The sequence below is a fragment of the Polyodon spathula genome, chromosome 10, assembly GCF_017654505.1.
Source record: "Polyodon spathula isolate WHYD16114869_AA chromosome 10, ASM1765450v1, whole genome shotgun sequence".
NCBI lineage: Eukaryota > Metazoa > Chordata > Actinopteri > Acipenseriformes > Polyodontidae > Polyodon > Polyodon spathula.
In genome coordinates, this window is record NC_054543.1 from 32,214,903 (window position 1) to 32,234,894 (window position 19,992).

At 40.1% G+C, this 19,992-nt stretch overlaps 1 protein-coding gene across 1 annotated transcript in view; it reads right to left on the reverse strand.

Annotated features, from left to right (window-relative positions):
• LOC121322122 (ras-associated and pleckstrin homology domains-containing protein 1-like) overlaps positions 1-19,992 on the reverse strand; it is a 105,035-nt gene that overhangs the window by 16,288 nt on the left and 68,755 nt on the right. The window contains 6 exon segments of the mRNA XM_041261661.1: positions 1,673-1,783; positions 6,961-7,104; positions 7,432-7,497; positions 7,928-8,049; positions 15,320-15,479; positions 16,942-17,019. Of these exon segments, the coding sequence (XP_041117595.1) occupies positions 1,673-1,783; positions 6,961-7,104; positions 7,432-7,497; positions 7,928-8,049; positions 15,320-15,479; positions 16,942-17,019 (681 nt within the window).

Here is a 19,992-nt window from a genome sequence, read left to right on the forward strand (position 1 = left end):
TTAGAACATTCCCAAAGATGCCACAGTTTTGTATTTCGACTTTTAATATAAAAAAAAAAAAAAAAAAAAAAAAAAAAACCCACACATTCAAATAAATGTTTACTTAATTAAATCTGTCTTCTAAAACAGTATCTCATTTACAGTAACTTGTTACAGCATCTATAGAGCCACTGTAGCAACATGGATAGCAACAAAGGCGGCCTTCTATAAATTAGTTACAGCATTAGTGTTATATATTCCTTCATTTTAAGATACCAGTAATTGGAAAGGATTAGTAGCTGCAGTACACTAACGATAGACATTTGCTAACTCTCAGTTTTAAAACATAGCTCTGGTTCACTAACATAACACAGTGGAATGACCACAATATCATTTAGTAATTGTAGGGCAGTATTGCCACATGTGAAAACTTTAACAATTACAACAAAAATGCTTTAAATTTAAAACTAGTTAATAGACTAGCAAGCACTGGCAAAATCAACTCCTTTTTTTATGGTGCAGAACTAAATTTATTTTAACATTGTTTGGGGACGTTGTGATACCTGCACGATGGGTGTCTTACTGGTAGTATCTACACCGAATCGACATTAACAATCCCAAGCAAATTTGCTTTTGTTACAGACTTTCTAACAAGTCTGGAATAAACTATTTTAGCGGTTACAGTACTTAATTAACCTTTGTAAAAAAAAAAAAAAAAAAAAAAAAAAAAAAAAAAACACACCACAACACTGAACTGAAAAAAAAAAACAGGTCGTAAAGGTACAGCAGCTGCAGTTTACACTCAGAGTTCCTGATCGCATCATAAATTCCAGATTTTATAAATCCATTGATGTACATGTCTGGTCTGCTTGAAATTTTTTCAGGCAAACAGGCAAAACGCTGCCTCTCTCATTCTGTTTGTGACAGCGGTACACAGAAAAACCCTTAACCCAGTAAGCTAAGAAAAGAAAATGGGTCGCGTAGAAGTTGTCACACGGAGCCGGATCAGCTGTATCTCCGGCCCTCTGAGCGAGACATATGGTGAAGAAGGAACTTTGGCAATAAACCGTTTTTTAGTTAGTTTTGGTGGTTATAAAGCGGGTTTTTAATTTAAGGGACGGTTTTACTAGGATACATAATATGACATATCTCTCCCCCCCCCCCCCACCCCCACCCCCCCCCACCCCCCACCCCCCACCAAGGAATGGGATACCTACTTTCCAGTCCTGAAAGTCATTTTGATATCTTAATTATATATTTTTTAAATCCCATGAACATTTATATTTACATAGCATTTGTACAGCCAGTATAGATTATTATTTTTTTTGTTTGCTTTTGTAGTTTAAGATGCAAATCAACAAATTCAGTTTAACAATACAGTACGTTTGTTAATACAGTACCCAATAGTGAGAGAGAAGGGAGTATGAAACACATTAAGCAGAAATCATGTTATCAAACAACGATATACAGCCCATTCAATTCCTAAAGCTCTTTGGCGCACTCTGCTTTTACACATCAGGCTGTTCCACACGATAATCGTGGTATACCCTGACTTGCCTCAAGCTACTATAAGATTACCTGATACCAAGGACATTTTCCATGGGACCCACATATTTTATTAGTAAGTGATGCCTCCCAAAAAGAAAATAGCATTCTGCTGAGAACCTTAACACATGTATCTGTGAAAACGTACCTTCAGCGCTAAACAGTAGTCACTTGGCGCTTTGTACTTGTTGCGATAGTCCTGTCCATAGTAAATATTAACGTGGTCCAGCTGAAGAAAACATACCAGGTCCCGCGAGACCTGGAAGAAAATAAATGGTGGGAAAAAAGTAACAATTGTTAAAATAAATAAGTTAAACAAAAACCACTCCAACAATAATGATCATATTGGTAATGAGAAATCCTACAATATTGCAATATATCATAATTTCCCCTTTTGTTTTATTATGGTTATTTTACATTTTTAAAACATTTTTGTCATCTTCCAGGACCCTTTTTTGGCAGATTATCTCAAAGGTCCATGCCAATAGGAAGCTTGAAAGTTTGGCTACAGTACAAAGCTGTTTCTGACATGCTGTCAGGTTTTCCCGATACAGGAGTTGAATGAATGAGCCCCTTAGGAATCATCCTCATGTAGCCCAGAGAACACGTGCCTGTTATTCTCAAGCAGCAACCAGACTAACGATTAAAAAAACAAGAGGCAGATCCGGGAGGCTTTGTACCTCACCTGTGTATAGACAGGGGAAGGCTTGAAATAGCCTGAGACACAATTCCAGAGGGGGGGGGGGGGGGGGGGGGGGGGGGGGGGGGGGGGGGGTCAGATGGTAGGTGACTTTGATGTACCTTACTATAGTGGACTCCCAAGAGTGACAAGATTTAAAAGATAAAAGTCCCTTTTACAGCACTATATACTAATATATGTGTTTAACAGTTAAAACCTTAATGATCTGTTGCAAAATGCAGTGAAGCACTGATGTACCTTTTCAACATCACTGTTTTTATACAAGTGCGTCAAGTGTAAACAAAAAAGTTTCATGCAATATTTCTAATGGTTTCATTTATTATGAGTAAACACGAATAATATGTTATTTAAACAGTTGGGAACTTGTAACGCTATATTTTTCAGACCCTCTCTACTTACTCTTTAAGCCTCACTAATTTTTGGTTGCTGTTGCTATTTTTATAATGTGTGTTCATACAGCTCCCCACAAAATGCCAATCTTTCTCAAAGCATTTTTAATGTTTCCATGGACTTGAATAGGAATTAATAAAGAGCTTTGCAACAGAAAGCATTGAACAAAATACCTCTCATCTGAGTGATACGCCAGTAATGCTTCACTTACAAATGAGTGAGCTACAGTGCTACCTGTAGACTAAAACGTACACCACCATTCAATAATGATCATCAATTGTCAAGAGTGTGTCCCCCAAACTGTGTTCACAACATCACAGTCATTACATACATGCAAAAGCCTTAGCATAGCCTTCACTTTCTGTTACTTTTCTTCATTCTATCTATATCTATCCAGTACTTTAACATGGAGAAATAACAGTGCTACAGTATGTGAAGCAAAAGGGGGTCGCATGGCTACTGTAGGTGGATCGTGTGACCACAAAATACTGTCATACCTTTAAATCCTTAGCATTTGATTACAGTGCATATACACTTAATCCCTAACAGTAAATTATGCATTATGAAGCCAGCTCTCCCATCATGTTTTACTATTCACCCATACAGAAAAACAAAGTAATGTATATATAATTTGTATTTATCCTTTCCTGGAGAGGTGTAAAACTTTGTATTACACAGTACAAGGAATCAGGGAGCTAATTAGCATATGGCCGGAGCAGGGCATGCTAGGAACAAGCGATTGGACTTTCTATCAGCTCTGAAGGACAGGTGGACTGTTCCCCTTGTGTACCAGCGTCCTCTCCTGTCTGGGGTAAGTGTGATGTGTTACTGTATTGTGTGTGTAAGTCGTGTGGTGTGACCCCCCCCCCCCCCCCCCCCCCCCCTCTCCCCACTGAGTGTTGAATTTCCTGACCTGTGTTGTGCTCTTCAGCTGTTGTTGGGTGAATCAAACTCGGTTGATTTAACTTTGTTGAATCTGATATCAGTTCTGGGTAGAATGGATGTGTAACACTAATGCTATGATAAGCTAAACATAATATAAATCAGAATGTTATATTTAAGGGTTCAATTCTGTAATTGAGTGCTTGGTTGGAACAAAAACCAGCAGGGCAGTGTTCCCCCAGGACCAGGGTTGAGAACCACTGATCTAGAACAGTGGTCTCCAACCCTGGTCCTGGAGAAACCCTATCCAGAAGGTTTTCTAGGTGACTTTACATCAGTGGCTAAAGATCTGGAACACCTGTTAATCTTGACTAATTAAGCCAATAACTGGTGCAATTAAGTAACTGAGAACTTGACTGAAATGAAAACCAGTAAACCCAGTAGCTCTTCATGACTGGGGTTGGAGGCCCCTGCTCTAGAATCACCATTAAGTAAGTATTAACTAAAGTATTTTAGTTAATACTTTAGTTAAAGTATTTTAAACACATACATGTTTCAGGCTTAGGGAGAGCTATTCTCTCATATATTCTGCTTGCCACAAATACATTATAAATTGACAGGTAGAGCAGAGTATAATGTTTAAGAACCCCTGCACTAGAGAACAACTGATAAATTGCAGGATATCTTCAAGGCATTTAACTGTCCTATTGAATAATTTTTAAATACCAGATCTAGGCTTTAAGGCCACTGCACAATGGATCCGATCATGCATCCGACTTTAACGTGCTTCTAAGAAATTATCATATGTATTTCATATTGCATCTTGCACTCTGAGTCCATAATTGTCGTACGGCAGTGATGCGTCAATTTTGGAATTGAAACAAGTTAGATTTGATCCAATATGATGTGACTTCATTATATTGACTAATGAAAAACAACTTGGAATACACATGGATTCTTGCAGTTCCCTGAACAAAATGGAAAACTAATTGTGTGTGTCACCAAACAAAAATTACTTTATGATAAATCCAAAAAAGATTACAAAGATTTTGAAAAAAAGAAAACATATGGAGACACATATCAGAGAATGAAGCATGACAGGGCAACCAAGAGCAGTCAGGACTTAACAGTCAGAATTTCTGACTCCATAAACAGAGAGTAGAAGGTCATTATGGCAAAGTATTTTCAGTAGCTCACTGCTAACTTTCCAACTTTGATACATTTATTACAGGAGGGAATGTTTGAAAAATTAAATATTGGTCATATGGTTTCTGAGGCTAGGACAAATGTGTTGTGTAACATCATATGTTTTTTTATTATTATGTATTGTGTAATCACATTATTGTAGATCTAGTAGAAACGTAATTAGCAAATGTTTTAACTTCCATCAGCATTTGCTGATCATTAAGTTTGTACTACATTTAATTTTTTTGTGTTCAATTATGTAAGAATTAACAGAATTGTATTTATTTTTTATTAAAATACTGAAACTAGGTAGATTTACTACAAAGCCCCCACTGCACAGCAGCGCTCTGAAGTGCAATATTAACGGATCTTTGCAATGGATTGACGCACGACTTTTTCGGATGAAGGATGCTAGATGACTGAATGGATCCAGTGTGCAATGGCCTTTATAGTTGAAAGCAATGATGCGTTGCAATTTTCAAACCAAGCTGTGTTAACTGTGTGATTTCACAGCTCGCATATGCCCCACTGGTTCATTAGCGAGTAACTATGCTGGGATTCAAGCCCAGGATCTTATGCTAGCCCTCAACTCTAACAACTAAGCTACACTGCTCCATTGCTTGTGTGCATTGTTGAGGATATGAACAACTATGGAAATGCATGGCACAATCTACTCTCAAAAATCAATTCTGGGCACCTTTGCAAACACCAAACACCAATAAAAGGTACATTTTTTACCTTATATATATATATATATATATATATATATATATATATATATATATATATATAATATATTTCTTTGGTGTTTACATTCTTAACTCCCACCATGAAACCGTTCTTGCAGCAGTAGGAAATTATAAATGTCTTCATAGCTAACCTCACCCCAAAAAACAAACAAACAAATAAAACATTGGCTTTTCTTAAACCTTCTGGATATACGTAAAATAAAACTGTACAGGGGAATCTAATAACTAAAACAGATTTATTTGGGGCATTTTACAGTTCTGAAATGTTAGGGGGTCCCCTCTAGAAACTCCCACTGTCTCTGCACATTATTTTTCATAAAACTTTTGCAGGATCTCCAGTTCCAACTTTACTTGCCTGCTTTTGGGCCCCCTTGGGAGCTCAGAAAGCAATATACAAGAGAGAGTGTGTCAAAGCTGCTGCAAGGCCAATGAAAGATAAGCTCTTTCAAATTTAGGAGTTCTGTGATACAGCTCTACACAGGGACGAAAAGCACGTCTGATAAACAATTTGTCTTTGTCAAGTTTTTATGTTATGTGACAAACTACAGAAGACTTTTTTGTTGGCAAGATGGTATGGCCATGGTTATTTCTCACAATCTCTGATGTACTAGGAACGGAGGTGAACATTATAACCTCAGACAAGAACACTGGCCTCTTGTAATCTTTTGGCTCTAGTCTTCATATTTTCTTTTAATATAAACAACATGTTTTTCATTGTGCTGAAGCAGTGACAGTTAGAAAAACAAAGAAAATGTTACATAAAATGCTAAATCTAACTAGGCAACCCATGCCTGCAAATGTATTAACTAATTAAATATATATCACTACTTCCCCCGGTAACAGTAAAGCATCAGCTTACAGTTTAAAAAATATACATAAAAAATAATTAAAACCATACACATTAACCCTGTTGATGCTAGTAGGGCAACAAATAAATAAATCAAATAAAAAAAGTTATGACACAGTGATCCAACAATAAAAGGGAAAAGCTAAAACCCTAGATATGCAGTGATTGAAAAAGGAAACATATCTGATTCACTGTCCAGAAACAGCAAAGTGGGAACTTCTCTAACTTGAAGCAGACAGAAGCTATATTAAACAGAACAGATAAGCTGATGGGGTCCCCTAGTTTAAAATACCAAACCTTTGTAACGCTAAACAAGATGGTACCCGTTCCTTTGGCAACAATATTGATATGGTTTAAATCTACAGCATGTTAAAGGAAACTGTTTCAAACAGGCAACAAGTTAGATAATCCAACTTTTCAACACTGAGCAACCATACAGAAAAAAGCCCAAAAGACGACTAAATTACACAATAGCAGCATTGCATATCTTAGACTGGTTAACTCGCCACCTGTGTGTTGAGTGGCATTATTTTTCCTAGATTGCAACAGAGTTCTGCGGTCTGGTCTGAGTAATTTCCTAGACCTCTATGGACCATCCCCTGGAGAGTTTAAGTATCATAAGCTGTTTGTAAGATGTCTCCAAACTAGAACACAATGCAGCTTTGGTTCAACTGTGGACTCACTTTCGCTTTGCCCTTAGGGACGTAGTAGATCCCAGAGGCTCGGAGCAGGAAGTAGCGTTTCTTCCATGACTTTTTCCCATCGTCCTTAAGCCACAAGACTCCCTCAATCTCTGGGACTGTAACTGAGCTTCCACAGAAACACTCCTAGAATGAAAAAACAGAGGGAAAAGAGGGACCGCCATGACACACAGAGGACACACAACAGCTTGCTGTTCTCCTTGTCTTTAAGCACTGCTGTGTGAGTGTCCACCAATGGATGTATGAATAACATAACCTCATGCAAACAGAAAATATTAATGAGCTACATGGACTGTTTAGCTAATATTTAGTGAAAAAAAAGACTTGATATTCTTAAACTTAACATGCCTTTTTATATGTGCACTGTAGCTGTCGTTAACTGCTGCTGAGATGCAAGATGTTCCACAGTTAAAAGTGTGGATTTTCAGCTGAGCTATTTCTGTATTCTCTCACCTCCAGCAGGGCTTCTTTCTTTCTGTCTGCCATCTCAGATGTCTCCTTCTTCCCCAGCAAGTAGTTCTGTTATTAAAGAAAATAATAGGTTTGTTATGACTGCATACAAGAACAACCCCCACAAACAAACTCTTCAGTGGTAGAGTGAACAGCATGCAAGAAGTACAATGCAGCTGGCATGCTCATTAACAGCTGCCTTAATTAGACAAACAACCTGATTTTAGAGAAGCCCTTAGTTTATCATGTTACTGTTATCCGGACTATTCCCTTCCTGGAACTACTGAACAGTTATTTTATACATGTATACATTAAGTTAACTTAAGCTTCTATACCTCTAAAGTTGCATAAATAACCCAGTTGACATGTTCAAGTTAATATGTGCAGACTTCCTTTCAGTCAATTTGTTTCCTTTCAGATGTGCATTAAGGACCCTTTACTGCACATGACCGAAAGCATTCCCTGAATATGTGCAGCCCTGGAGGAGGGCCCTGCTCACCTGTGGGTTCTTGAACAAGGCGTATTTCTCAATGCGTTCAATGAACATGAGTTTGTTCTGGCTGTCTCTCGTCCAGTTTACCAGATTCTCCACCAGGTTCTCATGATCTTCAAAGATCCTCTCTGAGCATTCAAGAAACAGTCACAACATTAGGTACATGCCAACGGGCCTTCATAACACACATTACTGTATTTTCAATTGCTCTAAATGGTGGCGGAGCTAAATGCTTCCACCATTTAGAGCCTTAAAATAGACTAAAGAAACCTGCATGCACGGTCAGAGATGTTGGTTTTCATGAACGTTTGCAAACAGCCAACATCTGCCTGTTCACATTTTTACACATGTGTTAATAGCAAACTATCTTAGAAGAGAATCTAGCGTGGATTTAATGGTCCTTACCACTATGCCCCAAGCTTGTTCACTGTTAGTGTGCATCTCTAACAAGATAGGGAACAAAACTGAAGTGCTTGTAAATTATCAATGTAACTGTTTCCCAAAAAAGTTTAAGTCATGTAAATGTACATTTCGTTGTGCTGCAACGTTAGTAAGTGATTATAAATGATATATCTAATTGACTCGAAGGTCAGTTAAACTACTCAAGATGCAGGTTGATTCGAATGGTTTACACAGTGCTATAAAAAGCCAGTGTCAGCTAACAGAAACAGCTACACTAATAGTCTGAAACAAAATGTCACCTTTCCCAAGAGAGGAAAAATACCACAAACATTGATTACACCGTGTAACAAATTTTTTTTTTTTTTTTTTTTGTTCCTGGGTAGTAAGTGTTATTTCCTAATTGTTTATGCCTCAAAAGTACAGAAAATGGCTATTATTCCCCACAAACTTTACTTTTGTGACCAGGACAGTGATATTTCAAAATATCACTATTTCCAATGGGAAAACGGGTAAATGTGTGTCTTTTCGTTCACATAGTCAGAAAAAAACAACATATGAATCCAAATTAACATGTATTTATACTAAAGTAATACAAAAATGACTACAAAAGATTTAGAAGTGAGTAGTTTTTCAAGATTTACAGCATAATTTACCCGTTTTCCCATTGGAAATAGTGATATTTTGAAATATCACTGTCCTGGTCACAAAAGTAAAGTTTGTGGGGAATAATAGCCATTTTCTGTACTTTTGAGGCATAAGCAATTAGGAAATAACACTTACTACCCAGGAACAAAAATTGTGTTACATAGTGTTATAAGGCAAACATTGAAACGGTTGAGGTCCAGTTTAAAAAAAAAATAAATAAAAATAAAAATAAAAAAGGCACTTTTTCAAAAGGTCACTTATTCATTTTGCCTTATATTAATTACAGCAAGGACAATTTTAAAGAATTGTAGTTGTTACAGTATATAATATATACTAGTAGTAGTCATACTAGTTGTAGTAGTAGTAGTAGTAGTGTATTGCTGGTACATTCAGAGCTTTAACATGTTTCTCATTTAGATTCAGATTAACATACAAGGGGGCACATTGTAAAGCGTATTCTCCGGGTCTTTAAACCCTACTTTGAGGATAAACAGACCTCTTAACTTTACAAAACTAAAAGCAAATAATAATTTCCTCTTGGCAGATGGCATATTTCCATCTGGTGTTTCACCCTCTCCTTGTTTTTACACAGCAGCTGTAGAAGAACAGTAATCTGACTGGACACCTGGACAGTTCAGTAGTTTTTCTGGAGAATGTGCTGCAACAGTTTAAGCATTAGCTAATAATAATCCGCTGCACAGAAGAAAGAAAAAAAAAATAGAAAAATGACACCTGGAATAACATTTTATAAACTCATTCCAGATAACAGAGGTACCGACAGCACAGATTTTCCTTTTCCATTCTCCAGTATTTTACCCTTTGTAAAATATGAGGCTGTCACAAAACAATCTTCCTTCTTTAAAAGAGCTCCTTAAGACGCTACAGATAAGACTGAAGCTTCTGTTCTTTTCCTCTGGGATGTGGCACTGTCTTGGTAGTTATTTGTTTAGGCACTAACTCTTTAAACACCAAGTAACTTTGCACAACAACACTACTATATAAAATAAATAGTTTCAGTGTCTAAAAATAAACAAATAATTTACACACAGTTTTGAGTAGAATAATTTTTCCTGTCTCTTTAGTGGGATGCAGTGTTGACAGTTAATACAACTTTATAACATTAACATGGCTGTGTGGTCCAGTGGTTAAAGTACAGCGCTTGTAACCAGAAGGTCACCGGTTCAAATCACACCTCTACCACTGACTGACTCACTGTGTGACCCTGACCAAGTCACTTAACCTCCTTGTGCTCCATCCTGTGGATGAGATATTAAATCAATGTCCTATTGTAAGTGACTCTGCATATAATGCACAGTTTACAGCCTACCTCTGTAAAGCACTTTGTGATGGTGGTCCACTATGAAAGGCACTATATAAAATAAAGATTATCATTATTATTATTATTTATTCCTACTTCATGTTAATAAAGCTATTTAGTTACATATTTAATGTATTAGCTAAACAGATAAACTACTGTTCTAGAGTACTGTAACAAGCTTACGTATATAATAACACTCATAATAATTATTGTTTTGATTATTGTTATGATTATTAAATAATTATGTCTTAGTTCCATCCCTGAATTTAAATATGGTTTACACCAACCACTCCACACTGTAAGTGAACTATCAAAAACAATCTGACATGGTATCAAAAGGAGAACTGAAGTGTGTTGAAAAGGGAGTTCCCATACTTTTTTTCTGGCACCCCTGATTTAATGCCATTTAAGAGCAATAAACTCCAACGCTAGGTTATTACCATAACCCTGGTTCCCTGAAAGAGAATGACAACCATTACCGAATGGGAAGAGCCTCTCTGACTGTCAATCACTCAGCATATATAAAAAAGATGGACTTGGCTGTGGCAAAGAAGTCGACTCGTGCCGGTCTAAACCTCTCCCAAATCTGTTTCACTACTTGAGGATGCAGTCTCCACTCCGAGCTGTCTGGAGCGCTTCTGGACAGGAGGTCTGCTGCCTTGTTGTCCACACCAGGGAGGTGAACTGCCCTGATGGAACGCAAGTTTTTGTGCGTCCAGGACAGGAGTCTGTGTGCTGCGTGGTGAAGGCCTGGTGAGTGCAGGCCGCCTTGGTGGTTTACGTAGGCTACCACTGTGGTATTGTCCGTCCGGACCAGCACATGTTTGTGCACTACTTGCTGGTGAAAATGAGATAACGCCAGTTTCACTGCTTGCAGCTCTTGCACATTTATGTGCGCTTGCTACCAATGTCCCTTCCATTGACCTCTTATTCCTCTCCCCTTCCAGACCATTCCCCAGCCCAGGCTGGAGGCATCTGTAGTGATCACTTCCCTTCTGTGAGGGGATCCGAGGGGAGACCCGAGGCGTAGATTGCCGGGACAGAGCCACCACTCCAGTGTCTTACGGCATTGACTGGACACTTGCACCAGGCGGTAAGGATCTCTGACTGAGTGCACCTTGCGCGTATTTACCGAGGCTTGAAGCGGGCGAATTTTCAGCAGCCCTAGTGGAAGGATTCTCGAGACGGGTCTGAAACCGCCGTCTCTTTTGGGCACCAGGAAGTACCTGGAGTAAAATCCGCTGCGGGCATCGCTTTACCAAGCTGTGACAGGACTGGAAGGAGTCCCTGTCGTAATTTGCCCTCCCGACCACCGGCAGCGCTGTGTAGGGTTGACCGTGATTGGATCAGGAGGCTGAACTCTGACCATGCAGGAAGTTCCGGGTCAGGCAGCCATCTTGGCCCAAGGTAGAACCATGCGGCCGTCGGGTCCCATCATTGCAATCAGCTGTACTGTTCTCGTAGATTGGCTGACGTGGGGCAGCGTGCTGATTGCAGGGGTGGGACTTGGCAGTATTTAAGCAGTATGGTTTTGCCATTCGCGCTGTCTGGGCTGAACTGAAAACACATGCTGTGCTTGCTTTGTTGCTTTCATTCACTGCTGTTATTCACAGAAGCTTGAAAATCTTGGACACTGTTGGATTACTGGAGTGAGGAACCGAGGACTGGCCATTAATCTGTGAAAGGGAGCTAAGAAGCGGTGAGAGGAAACCCACCGCAGTACCACAACGAAACCCAGTGCTTCCTTTGTTGTTATTTTGTAACCGTGACATTTTTGTTTACTCTTTTTATTTCAAACCTGAGTTTACCATTGCTGGTATTCCAGGTGGTTTTCTTGTTTATTTTTTGCAATACTGGACTGTTCTATTTTTATTGTTTTTGTAAAATAAAACCCTGCCCTGATACCATTGATGATACAGGGCTCTAAGGACTAATCTCCATTTCCGGCTCCTGTGTGCTGTCATTTCTGGTCCTTCCCAAAAGCTCCACCCACTACCCTCCCACACAAGCGTACAGCGTTCTTCCTTTGAAGATTGGCGATCTACTGTTGAAGGAGTATCGTCCCCGCTGGTGGTGAAAGCGTATCCATGTCTCATTGTCGATAGCACCCAGGACTCCGGGGTGCAGCCTTGCCATGGGTCGTTGCAGTTGGTCAGTCTGGTTGTGGGGGTTTGGTGTAGCCAGGGCCCCTCAGGGGCGGTCTTCCTTGGGCTTGGGAGGGGGCGGGTCTTTCTTAGGCCCTGGCCTCGGTCTCCAGCCTGAAAACCGGTTACCCCTGGCCTGCGGTGCTCCCCTGCCGCTGGCCATGCCTCTGCCTCTGCCTCTGCCTGCTTGTCTACTCTGGGGTGGGCGATGTTCAGACCCTTTCACCCCGGCAGGCTGCCCATGCCACCTTGGGTGCTGACGGTAAGCCGGAAGGCGAGAAAACTTGGAGGCAACCTCCGTGGCCTTTTGGGACCTCTCAAGGCTCACATCAATGGTCGCCCCAAAAGTCTGCCCCGGTGTAATGGGGGTGTCCAGTAGCACCACCTTCTCTGTCTCCACGACCTTGGCTTGTGTCAGCCACAAATGCTGGCGGGTGGCCACCAGCGACCTCCCTGATGACTTCACATTGCTCCCCCGCTGCGGCACTAACCTGCGCTGCTTGGTTCCCAGTTAGATTTGTTTCAGCATTTTGTTAGCATGTTGTACTGGTTAGCACAACAGTGGGGAAGCAAGCTATAGGTACACTGGATTTGTGAACTGTGGAAAATCAATGTTGGCAGACAGAGGTTTAATAATAAAAATAATAATAACCCAGGTACAGTACTTACCAAAATCCCAATTATCTTCTAGTAACCAAAAAAAGAAGAGAAAGACAGACTGGAGCCATAAATCATATGATGTCATGAACGGAAGGAGCTTTGATAATTACAATATGCTTCCACTGCAGAACACATCACATTTATACTGGACAGCTGGAGAAGCCACATTTAAAAGAGACAATAGTGTCCCATTTTTGCATACATTTGAAATAAAATCATGAGGAAAAAATCTGACTAGTGGGGCCTTCACCTGACATGACACACACGATTTATTTTTATTTATTTTTTATTTAAACTGAAGGGTTGGAGTTTCTTCCAAATCTGTTCTGCTCTCAGAAGTGGCTCATCGGCCAAAAGCAGTATATTTTCTGCACTTTCACATTGGTACAGAAAGGAAATTGAAAAAATCAAAACACACAAAGTGTGTGTATGTGTGTGTATACCATGTGTTTATGTACTGTACACTGTAAGTACAACTTTATGCTACATCTAATAAAATATGCGCAAATTATCCTAGCCTAGGGAAGTTAACATTACAGATTTTAAGCGGTAAAACTATTAGGTACGTGCCCTGAAACTTTCACAATTTGACAGCTGCTCGGCCCATCTAGGGGGAATGGCCTTGAACACAGAGTCCTGAAAATGTACGTTAGGTCTTGTGCATGAGTGAACAGGACTGATTTAAGGCCATGATATTCACTTCAGCGCAAGCACACAATTAGTTTCCTTTCTGATTGCTATCCAATGAGGCTATGACTACTGGCCAGTCTGAGGATAATGAACTGGAGTCCAAAATTTGAAAATAACAAGTTCCTGGTAACATATCTGAGGGATTTATGAAGCTTGACAGGTATCTAGAATTCTCCAGGGTTATAACTACACTTCCAAACATAACAGTTAAAAGTGTAATGCCCTCTCAAGAGTACAGTATGATCTGGACTGGTTGATGTACCAAGGTCCATGGTCCAACTAGACATCAATCTATTAAAATAGTTAGGAATGTTTGCTTCTTCCCTTATCCTCCAACATGCGTGTGGCTGGGGAAGTTTACTTTGCTCAGATTGAAGAATCACACACTACCATACTGTATAATGAGTCAATGCGAGGTTCAGTGTCACATGGTACAGTACCTTACTTGTCATATCGACCAAGGTTCTGTAATTCTAATATCATACTGTATGTCTTTAATTCTAACATAGTAAACCTAATTTCTGGATTCCAAGCTCTGAAACCTAGGTTCAGTGTTCCACGGAGATGCTCAACTGAATTAGCTTTAATTGAAAACTGCCTACAGCATACAAATGATTAAAAACATGCAGCACAAAAGAGCCCTGCCAATTCTTTTGCACCTATTTCTACAATGGAGCAGCAGATGGTACTAAGCACTGTGCCCATCATTATCTAGGGAGGCTGGGTTTCTTTAACCCTTACACCATCCTGGACAGGTCTATTTCCTGTAATTCAAAGTGTCTGGGGCCAGTTGCATTGTGTTTTACAGGCTCCAGGGCTTTTCAAGTGAAAGCAATAAAGATTAAACAACTAGCACAGTCCTGTGAACATACACTAACTTAAAGCAAGGGATTTATTAAACTGCTGTGGTGGAAGTACTGTACATTGTAGTGCAATGAAACTAGGAATGTCAAGTGACCAAAGGATGAGTGTTAAGATTTTAGGACTACCACCTCCACTCCTAGAGGGTGCTGTAGCTGAAGCCTATACCGTAAGAATGTTAACTGGTCAAAATGGCCTTACAAAATAAAGGTTTCCAGGCTGGGCGATGCCTTCACTGGACCAGAAAATTCAAAAAAACCAAAAACAGCAAACCAAAAAAAATAGCAAGCACAACCATCCGCTTGCTTCCTCAGCTCCCTCCTCCCCCTAATGGGAAGCTGAGGCCTCCTTTTATGTCAGGTGGCTGGGTGCTGATTGATCATTAATTACTCCAATCAACCCCAGCCACCTGAACACAATAAACCCAGGCAGGTAGAGAAATTTAACCTCATCCCTGCCAATCTATATTGGGCAGAGCTCTGCTGTGCCACAGCCACCAGTTGTGTTCATGAGGGCTTTAGATGTAACTGTAAAAACAAAAGACTGCAGCATTTTCACAGGCACACACCTCTTCTACAGTTTACAAAGAGGCTAAATTACTTTTCAATCTTGGTGTACCATACACCAGTGGTAACTGTATCTTGTATCCTTAAATACAAGGTTATAAGTGTTACTCACCCATTTGCAGTTCAGAAATGGTCTCTACCAGTGACCAGTCCGGACTGTAGCCACAGTGGGACTTGTCCAAGAGGCTGTCCAGGACCTGCCTGACTGTCTGTCTCTCGTCCACCATCATGGTTTTGGAGCTGTCATCAGACATGTGCACTCGGATCACCAGCTGCAGCAAGTGAGGTAAACAAAGCAGCTGCTTAGCTTGCTTTAGAAAACGCAATGAACTAAAGTAGTGCATTCTGGCCATGCCAACAACCAGTGGGCTCTCAAAGAGCCAGAAAAATCACTAGCGTTACTAAACCAAAACACTGTTCAGTATTTGTTTAGCTAAAGATGGATTTTGACTGTACTTTCTACCAACAGAACTGGTATTCTTTTCAAACCCATTACCAATTTTAAATGGGTCACTTCAACTAAAACAAAATTAAATTTTGGAGTTTGAGTTATTCAGTATTGCTCAAGAGTCATCTTATGGATAGCCCTGGACTACAGAGATAGGGAGGATCAGTCAGTCTCTGGGGAAAGTAGGGAAACATTTTCCAGCAGAATTAGGGAACCACTTATCAATAAAACATAAATAATGTGGGTCACCTTTTAAACTGCTTACATTAGTGGACAAATTAACTGAAGCATTCAATACCAACTGAAGGCTTTAAAAGTTTCTGTTCATTTTTGTTGGTCCTATTTGTGGTGAAACCGTTCAGGTTGTTTAATTCTCTGTAGCCCATCACTTTAACAACGATTAGAGTTAAATATGAGTCTGGCTTCCACAACTGGTAAATTATTCCACTGTATTGAACAGCTCCATTTAATAAGCAGATTACTGACCAGTTCTCTGGAGGTCAGTCGACACATGGAATTCTCCACAGTCGAACTGCTGAGATGGGATCAAAAGTTTGATTTGAATCAATGGAGCAATAAGAGTGTTTGCACTTTGAACTGGTTGGAATTTAAAAATAAAAACATATATTTACTGCCCTGGAAATGAGAATTCTCACCCAGACGGACAAGAACTGGCACAGACAGGCTTCAGTCTCAAGCAGCAAAAGTCCCAAGACTAATGCAGAGTACAGTAAGAGGCTTTGATCTGAATAAAGCACACTGACTGCCAAAGTACTACAGTTTACAACCTCAGACTACTTCAATTAATAAAAAAATACCTTCCAAATACAATAAATAGTATGTCAAGTCTGACAAGTCACTGTAGCTACAGCAGGTGCATTGATGTCCAGTAAGATTAAATGAAGTAAAGAATCAGACATGGTCTTGGAAGTTTTGGGCTTTCGTACTGATATTTCTTATTTCACTGTGCTTACCTGTCAAGCTGTACGGATGCATATTGTAAAATAGCATGCATATGGTACATAGGAATGCACTGTATATTTACTTTTTTTTGTAATTTTGGATCAGTGTTATTGATGGTTATACTCAGTTAAATATATTAATTAATTTCAGTCCTATACAAGCTTATATCCACCCCACAAGAGGTCACAATACACGTTTGTCTGCACTTTACTAAGAGCATACAATGTGTGTACACATGCATGTATGAATAAATATATGGGCATGCAAATTAAATAAAGTTCTTAGTGGAACAGCATCAAAACTCCTGACAAGCACCTGCTCACCTTTTTTACTTGTGCTTCTTTGATCTTCTCCAGAGCCACTCTGATCTTCTCTGCTTTCAGCTTGGCAGCCTGTTCCTCCTACAGACGCACAATGTAGGGGTTTAAAAACACAAATTAGATACAAGACAGCATCCTCACCACCCTGCCAGAGACCTGGGGTCTTTCCTGGCAGCAGAGGGAACTTAGAAGGGAGCCACTTTCATCAGCAACCACTGCTGTTTCTTCTTACTGATTCATGTCAGGTAAATGTGCCACTCACAATGCTAAATGTAGCTATTCTAATAGGACAGAACGGCAGACGCCATTCAGAATAAACAGAGTGCTCATTTCTCAGCCTTAGCTATATGTCTTACACGGCATTACACTTACCTGACTCTGGCAGCAAGCTGCCATTGTGTGCCTTTGAAAAAAATATATCCCCGCCTTTTACCAGGCAGTGTTTCCTGGTCCTTTCACACAGACAAATTCAGTGTCCATGAGACTGGGGTCTACAAGAATATACCCAGCTATAGCGGCAACATTTCAAACAATGTCCTATTAGAGATGGCAGTGTTACACGTTCACCCCTTGACTTCTTGTTTGCCTGCCTTCATTCAATTACAAAAAAAAAAGAAACAGCCTTCCAAGACCAAGCCTGCTCTGTGATACAATGGAGAACCATTTGCAGTAATACAGCCCCAGCTGATTTACCCTTTTCTGTGATCCAGCAGACAGAAAGGAGACAGCTGTCAGGTAGACTTCTCAAATAGATGTTGCACCACAGACTTGTTTGTGTGCCATTTAAATTCCCTATACAGGTGACAGAACTTCCAAACAATGGGCTGCAGTACGCCACTCTCTGATGTGTAGTTTCTTCTTTAAATGTACACTATTCCTGCAGGAAAATGACAGCTGTTCCTGATGATTTAAAAAATAAAAATAGAGTAGCAGCAGCTCAAAACTTAAAAGTCCAAGGACCCAGGATTTACGACAGGGATGCAATACCTTTTTAATAGCCCTTGTAATAGGACCTGTCTTGCCTTTTGTCCTGATGCAGACTCACTGAATACTAAGAGTTGCCTCAGTAACAGTAACAGCTGTGTAGCTTGGGTTAGGAGTCAGAATGTGTAATCCCCTTAAACAAAAGCATGCAGGCGGATTGCCTGTTGACAGGGACTGGAAACGTTATCACTGAACCCAATCAGGCAGACAACAGAAGCTTTCACTGCCAGCTGTGTGTAAATGGACATACAGCTTTTAGCTATAGTTAACCTACAAGCTTTTAAAAACACAACAACACTGATGCTACGAAGTTACAGCCTTAGCATCTAAAAATTAGAACTGTAATATAGGCCCAACCCTTTCAAGTGTTAATGATACTGTGGCAATGCTGGGATTATATGCTGTGCATATCAGTAGTGTGTATTTAAAGAAATCTCTCTAACCACTAGCTAGGGTCTGCGCTTCTAACTGTCACTATATGGAGGTTGAATATTTATCATACTGTATGTACTATAAGGCCAACATAGAAATAGGGATCCTATTAATCAACATCCTCTGTACAAAATCAGGCTTGCTAATCCTTTTTATATCTGAATGCATTTCCAAATGCAACTATTTTAAAAATGATTGACTATGTTTTAATTTATATTCATCACTTTTGTGAGGAGAATATGCAAAGCATCTTTCAGTTTTCAAGCAGATTAGTGTCAACATGTGCATTTAGAAAAGAAAAGGATTCACTAAAATGTTGAGATGGGAGAGTGTGGCACAACGCAAGATCAGCTGGCAAGACCTGTGGACAATGGAATAGAGCAGGCTCAGTTTCCTCATCAGATCAGCATATGATGTTCTCCCATCACTACAGAACTTAAACCTCTGGGTAAGAGAGGATCCCTCATGTCCTTTGTGTTCATCACCTCCAAAATTAAGGCACATTTTGACAGGATGTAAGGTGGGTCTTAGCCAAGGAAGATTTACTTGGCGCCATGACCAGGTGCTGCAGCGTTTGGCCTTGGAAGACAAGCGTAACATGACCAATAAAGTTGCCACTAGTTCCATCAAAGCATTACACACAGAAGACAATATTCCTCCATCCAGGACAGCAACCACCAAGAAAAGGCATTAAAACAAAGCCTTGTCCAGGACACCTGGAAGCTGCTAGACACTGGAAAATGCTGGCAGATTTTGGTCAATGGTTTATTTTTTCCACCTGAGGTTGCAACCACTAACCTTCTACCAGACATTGTCGCGGGCTGGATCAGAATGCCTTGTTCATCTGGTAGAGTTAACAGTGCCATGGGAGGATGTTGTGGATGAGGCGTATGAAAAGAAGAAACCTCGGTATGTTCAACTAGCTGCTGAAGCAGAACAGCTAGGATGGAGTCCGGGTTTACTCAGTGGAGGCGGGTTGTCGAGGATTTGTGGCACACTCTACAATTTCGGGTTCAGCGGCCAAGACTTGTGTTGCACAGTGAAGAACTTATCTGAAGCAGCAGAAAGGAGCTGTAACTGGTTGTGGTTGAGATGGAAAGATTCTGGATGGGGATCTCAAGCACAACAGAAAGAAAGCAACACTGATGTATGGATAAGTAAGCTGGGTTGAGTTGAGTGGGGGGCGGAGGGGGGGGGGGGGGGGGGGGGGGGGGGGGGGGGTAGTGATGCTGGGACACCAGAAACACATGCCTAAGCAAATGTTCAGTCTAGTATAGAAGTACTTTGAAATTGTTTTCCTGAAAAGCTATAAGAGTAAAAAAGTTTCCTCTTACTTAAATCCTCTGCTGATAAGCCATGTTTCTACATTAAGAAAGCAATCTATGAGTTTACATCTGTGCAAGTATAAACATGTTAAATCAGATAACCTACTGTACAGAAACACACATCTTTAACTTCTTCTTGTGCCTGTTCCAATACGCTTAAAGCCTCTCCCCTCTTTATTATACTACTTCTACCGTGCCATCTGAGCCGACAAAATATAACTAAAGCAACAAAGTCTCGTCTTTCAGTGCCCACTACCAGATGCTGTGTACTGTGTTTAACATGTTGTTGTTACTAATTGCACTGGAGCCTGTC